This window comes from Poecilia formosa, unplaced genomic scaffold (genome assembly GCF_000485575.1).
Source record: "Poecilia formosa unplaced genomic scaffold, Poecilia_formosa-5.1.2 Scaffold156, whole genome shotgun sequence".
In the NCBI taxonomy this organism is placed as follows: domain Eukaryota; kingdom Metazoa; phylum Chordata; class Actinopteri; order Cyprinodontiformes; family Poeciliidae; genus Poecilia; species Poecilia formosa.
The window spans coordinates 371,373-377,185 of record NW_006800095.1 but is presented as its reverse complement, the minus strand read 5'-3'; the positions used below and the strand labels follow the sequence as shown (position 1 = coordinate 377,185).

Genomic DNA, 5,813 nt, shown 5'->3' with positions numbered 1-5,813 from the left:
TAAAAATAAAAATAAACTGCACACAAATAACCTACAACACCCTTCAGTGGTTTCTTCACACATCCCACATAAAACATACCCACAGATGTGCAACATCAACATTAAACCTAAAATCTCCATGTTTCCGGTGAGTGCACTTGTTTACATTTTGCTGTGATGGAATCAAGGTTTTTCTGCTCCAGTTTTCATTTCAACAAACAGCAACAGAGCTCTATATGCCACTAAAAAGCTGTAAATTAAATCAGGGCATTTATTGAGCATGACACACTGCAAAAACGTAATTTAAGTATTTTTGTCTTGCTTCTAGTACAAACATGTTTAAACACTTGAAATAATACAAAAGTAACTTATGAGTAACTTTTCAGCAAGATATATGAGCTTGTTTTAGGTAATAACTCCTTAACATTGAATATAAAGTACTAGTTTCACTGGTTGATTATTTATTTCACTCTTAAGACATTTTTTCCATATTATAAGTGAAATAATCCACCAGTCTTAGTAGAACCAGGTTGCTAGGTGATGAGCTGGGCTTGGCTGGGGTTGCTAGGTAACAGCACAGTGCCTGTTTATTATGAAATACGTGAAATAATCTACCAATAGAAGTCAATAATCAAGTAATTATTGACCTAAAACAAGCTCCTATATCTTGCTGAAAAGGTAATTGTTAGTTAATTTTGTCATATTTCAAGGGTATGAAGATATTTACACTAGAAACGAGACAAAATACTTGGTAAGATTTGTGTTTTTGCAGTGTATGTATATTGTTAGAATGATACTGAAGTTTAAAATATACAGAGAGACCGATCAGAAGTCCTCCAGCGCTCGTATTCTAGTTCTCTGGCGACTTGAGTTATGGCACAGTGGTCGGCGATGTCAAATTTGAGGGACTTGCAACAATCTTACATTTTGTGATAATTTCTTGATTTAATTATCAGTGAAAAATAAACTCTAATCTCTCTCACATCCATCATTGTCACCCTCTAATCCTCTTTTAAACAGGCTTGGCACAGCAGATTTGAATGAAATGGTCCCTGGGAGTTTCCACAGAGGTAGCGGATCATCTGCGACAGCTGCTACTCTGTTTCTAGGTTTTCTGTTTTGCAGTGAAGAGAAACAAAGTCAGGATGCCGCAGAGGATACAGGTGTTCAGTTTCTTGTTTTTGGTAACCAATGCTGCAGGTGAACTGACCATCTGCGGAGACGACTGTCGCTCGCCTCACATGTTGGTGTCTCTCCTGTCTTTGTTCGGTGACGGCTTTGAAGGATCCTTCAGTGGCTTCCCGTTGGTTGGGGCGGGCGCGTCTCCAGTGGCGGCCACGGTGGAGATGGAGCGTTTGGTTTGTTCCTCGCTGCGGGCCTCCGGGCTCGGCTGAGTGGGAGGAGCTTGTTCGGCCGGCGGCGGGACGGTTAGCTCCTGCTGCTGCTGCTTGTGGCTCTGCAGCAGGCGGAGCTGGACCCGGAGCTCCAGGATGGCTTCCTGCTCCTCGTGGATGGCCTGGTTCAGATGGGTGTTTTTGTTCTGGAGGGAAACAATGTCAATACTTCAGTGGCTGCAACTAACGACTATTTTAGTAATTGATTATTCTGACAATTAAGTGATTATTCTCACAATCAAACAATTATTCTGTTGATTAAAAGATTGTTCTGACAATTAATCAACAGCTCTGATGATTAATTTATTATCTTCACAATTAATTAATTGTTCTGTTGATTAATTGATTATTCTGATGATTAATCAATTATTCTGACAATTATTCACATAATCAGTTGCTTATTCTGACTATTAATCGATTATTCTGTTAATTGTGGTGATGATCTTTTGTTCTGACAATAGATCGTTCTGTCAATTAATATATTATCCTCACAATTAATCGATTCTTCTGTTGATTAATCTAATGATTAATCAACTATTCTCACCATCAATTATTCTCACAATTAATTGCTTGTTCTTACTATTAATCAATTATTCTGTTGATTGATTGGTGTGACAAATATCCTTTTCTTCTGTCGATTAATATATTATCCTCAGGATTAATCAATTATTCTGTTGATAGATTGTTCTGACGATTAATCTGAGACAAAAATCGGCAAATTTTTCTGTTTTTTTATTTAAACCCTTACGCCTTTTGTATACAATATTTAAAATACATAAAAAAATGCAAATAAACAATTTTATTACTTGTTTCAATGACAAAATAAACACCTAATTTCCATAAATGCAACAATAATTTTAGCAGACTTAGAAATATTTCCTTTGTTTATTTAATCAAGTCCTACTGGTTGATCTGGCACCATATATTGTTTTATTGTTTTACGCTCTTAAAGACAAGTTTGTTCATTATTATAGGGTAGGTTTCTATTAGTACCGTCATGAATGCTTTTTTCTTTTTCTCATGGGTAATTTCTGCACGTTTGTATTTTTGTATAACATCCAGTAACATCATTTCTTTAGTGAACGCTTAATCATTTGTAGTAACCGATGCAGCTGTAGCTAAAAATTATTTCTAATGTCAACATGTGAAAGGCTCGGCTCTTTCTGTTTAATATAGTTTGGGGCTGATCTGCTGACTAGTTTTTGGATTAACTGATTAATAATGGGATGCAAAAGGGGATTAACGGGAGATTTTTTACTTAATATGAACCAGGTAAAGCTAAGTTAAGCCACTGGATGGTTTATTTGAATCTTAAACGCAAATATGTAACATATTTGTACAGTTTTGGTTTAATTACTGCTGTCAGTGTCTTTTTCTTTTAGCAAATGGCCTTTTATCAGGCTGTTAACTCCAGTTAATGATTACTAAAGTAGCTGCTAATTGTAGTAATTTAATAACTTCTAGGAGGCTTAAATACAGTGAAGCACAAACGCATGTTAGATTTTTGTTTCAAAATAAAAAAAGTTTAAGGGGTAGGAATACTTTTGCACACTCTTAGAGTTTTAACAAGCATTTCTTTTAACTTTACACTCTTGGTGCCCAAACAGGCCGTTAAACCATCCTGAACATTTCTCACCTCTAGTTCCTCGTTTTGTTTCTGCAGGTCTTCCAGTATCATCTGCAGCTCTTCCTCATCTTCACTCTCACTTTCGCTGTCTGAGGAATACTCCTCTGTCTCGCTGCGGCCCTGCTGCCGACTGATGAGGAAACACGCCGCTGTTACCACGCTATAATCACAAAAATTAAAACGATTCTCTGCTCTTCTCCTACCTCTGAATGTCTGCGATTTCCGCCCTCAGCCTCTCGATTTCTTCCTTCTCGGTGGCGATTTGCCTCCGCAGCACTTGTTCGAGCGCAATCAGCTCCTCCTGTTCGGTCAGGATCTCATTCTCCTGATCACCCAAAAGAAATTGTGCAGAATTTTAATGCTGAATTTACTGGCATGCTTTTGATTTAGACACACGAAAGTGTATGAATGAGTCACCTGTGCTAAAAGTAGGTTGATGACTTCCTCTTCGTTCTCGGTCATTTCCTCTTTGGACACGTCCTCCTTTGAGAGACTGGCAATTTCTTGTGCTATTTTACTCTCACACTCCTGACAACACAAATGAAAAAGAATAGAATAGAAATAAGCTTTATTCCAAAGGAAAATCAGATGTAGACTCAAAGAAAATAAAATCTTACCAAGTATTTTCGGTCTAGTTACTAGTTCAAATATGTTATTACAAAACAAACTTACAAGCAACTTTTCAGCATCGTTTTAGGTCAATAATTCATGAAAATTGAATAAAATTTCCATTGTCAGATTTTTTCACTTTCAACATGGGGAGAATGTCTTGTTATGAGTGAAATAATGTGGAACTAGCACAACTTCATCAATACCGAGGAATTACTGACTTAAAGCAAACTAATACATCTTACTGAAAAATTACTCGTAAGCTAGAACACTTAAAATAAGACAAAATGAGAAACCAGACAAAAAATGTTTAGTAAGATTTTGTGTTTTTGCAGTGTTGTCCCAGTAATTACTGAAATAAACTATAATATTGTTATTTTAAGACCATTTTCAAATGACACGCTGCAGAAAAGCTCAATTTTATCAAGTATTTTCAGCCTAACTTCTAGTGCAAGTGTACAAATGAAATAAGACAGTAAAAATAAATCTGAGCTTATTTTAGGTCAATTATTCCTGAATATTGATGAAAAACTTATAGTTTTACTGGCAGATTATTTTATTTGAAACATGGGGAAAATGTCTTGTTATAAGCATAATGATGGAGCTGCAGTTATTGATTAAAACAATTTAATTCCATCATTTTAATAATGGATAAATCTGAATTCATGCAGGATTCAGCAACAGCTAAATGTCTGCTGTGTTTTTTTGCCTCCTGAGTTTTCCTTCATCTATAACTGATCATTCCGGACGATGGGATCGTTACCTGCCGCTTGGCCTCCCTCAGCTTGCGTTTGAGAGCCGTCAGGATTCTCTGGACCTCCCAGAGCCGCTCCTCCTTGGACAGGTCCTTCACGCCCGCCTGCAGGTCTCTGTGCAGGCAGTTCAGCAGGAACTCCTGGACACACACATCTTCACTGGTTCACACTGATCCAAGACAACGAGCCTGACAAGCATGCAGGCGTCAAACACAACAACAAACGGCTGTAACAACACCAAGTCTGGGTTCCTGCAGTGTTTCCAAACTTATTCAGACTCATTCATACTTGTTCTACGTTAGTTTTTATGCGCTAGTTTTAGAACAACTGTGGAACAAATAAAATCTGAGGTTCACTCTGTTGTAAACATTTTTTGAAATGCTTGTGCTCACAAGTTAATATTGTGAAAAAATAAAAAATAAACCGTTTTTCTTGTCTTTCATTGTAAATGTTTAAAAAAAAAATTGGAAACAGAGAAAGAAATAAAAATAAAGATCCCTAAAATTTTTAAATTATGATCTAAACACAGGTTAGGAATTTAATTTAACATAAAAACATGTAAATACAACTGCATTTATTAATGTTATTAGAATTCTGTCCTGTAGAAAACTTAAGATCAGGGGAGAAAAAATAAATAAAAATAAAAATCTAATTTTTACAATTCCGATTCTTTTGTTTTTTAATGATTAAAAAAATAAAATAAATAAAACTTATGTTTTAATCAGAGATAGGCAGAATACACAAGTAAGAGAACCACTCTAACATATTTTACTCAAGTGAAAGCATGGTAAAATCTACTCCGAAAAGGAAAGTTTTTCTAAAAAGTTACTACTTTAACAGTTCTTTTGTAACCATGCTCCCTTCTTCACACATTGAGCCGATGGAAACGAGAAAAAGACGGTGGACTGAACCCAACCTGCCGCCGAATCTCCTCCTTGATGTTATCCTGGGTCTCAGGCAGAGCGGGCATGGTCGCCATGTTGGACCAGCGCAGCGGCCGCACCACCGGCTTCAGGACAACGTCCCCAAACAGCTCCTTCACGTGGGTGAAGAAGATGTAGAGAACACGGTTCCCGATCTGAAAGGAAGAAGAAGGAAATGTTTCCACCTGCCAGCTGAAAGGTTTCCGGAGCAGCTTCTCTATAAATTCCTGAATATTTACTTGTCCTCATTACACTGATCCTGGATCAGACGTGTTTATTTAAACAGAGGAGTGGAACGAATGGAAAAGAGGAAAGAGAAAGAGAGAGAGAGACAGAGAAAGAGAGACGGAGAGAGAGTGATGGATGGATGGATGGATTGATGGATTGATGGATGGATGGTTGGATGGATGGATGGATGGATGGATGGATGGATGGATGGATGGATGGATGAACCAATGGATGGATGGATGAACCAATGGATGGATGGATGGATGAACTAATGGATGGATGAACCAATGGATGGATG

At 37.2% G+C, this 5,813-nt stretch overlaps 1 protein-coding gene across 3 annotated transcripts in view; it reads right to left on the bottom strand.

Moving 5' to 3' along the window:
- Positions 1-899: 899 nt before the first annotated feature.
- ralbp1 (ralA binding protein 1) overlaps positions 900-5,813 on the bottom strand; it is a 13,701-nt gene continuing 8,787 nt past the window's right edge. For all 3 annotated transcript variants that reach the window (XM_007564190.2, XM_016677479.1, XM_016677478.1), the window contains 6 exons: positions 5,281-5,442; positions 4,373-4,504; positions 3,418-3,528; positions 3,204-3,325; positions 3,010-3,130; positions 900-1,519 (listed from right to left, as the gene is read on the bottom strand). In XM_007564190.2, the coding sequence (XP_007564252.1) occupies positions 1,217-1,519; positions 3,010-3,130; positions 3,204-3,325; positions 3,418-3,528; positions 4,373-4,504; positions 5,281-5,442 (951 nt within the window). In that variant the 3' untranslated portion in view covers positions 900-1,216. The remainder of the gene's footprint in view (positions 1,520-3,009; positions 3,131-3,203; positions 3,326-3,417; positions 3,529-4,372; positions 4,505-5,280; positions 5,443-5,813) is intronic.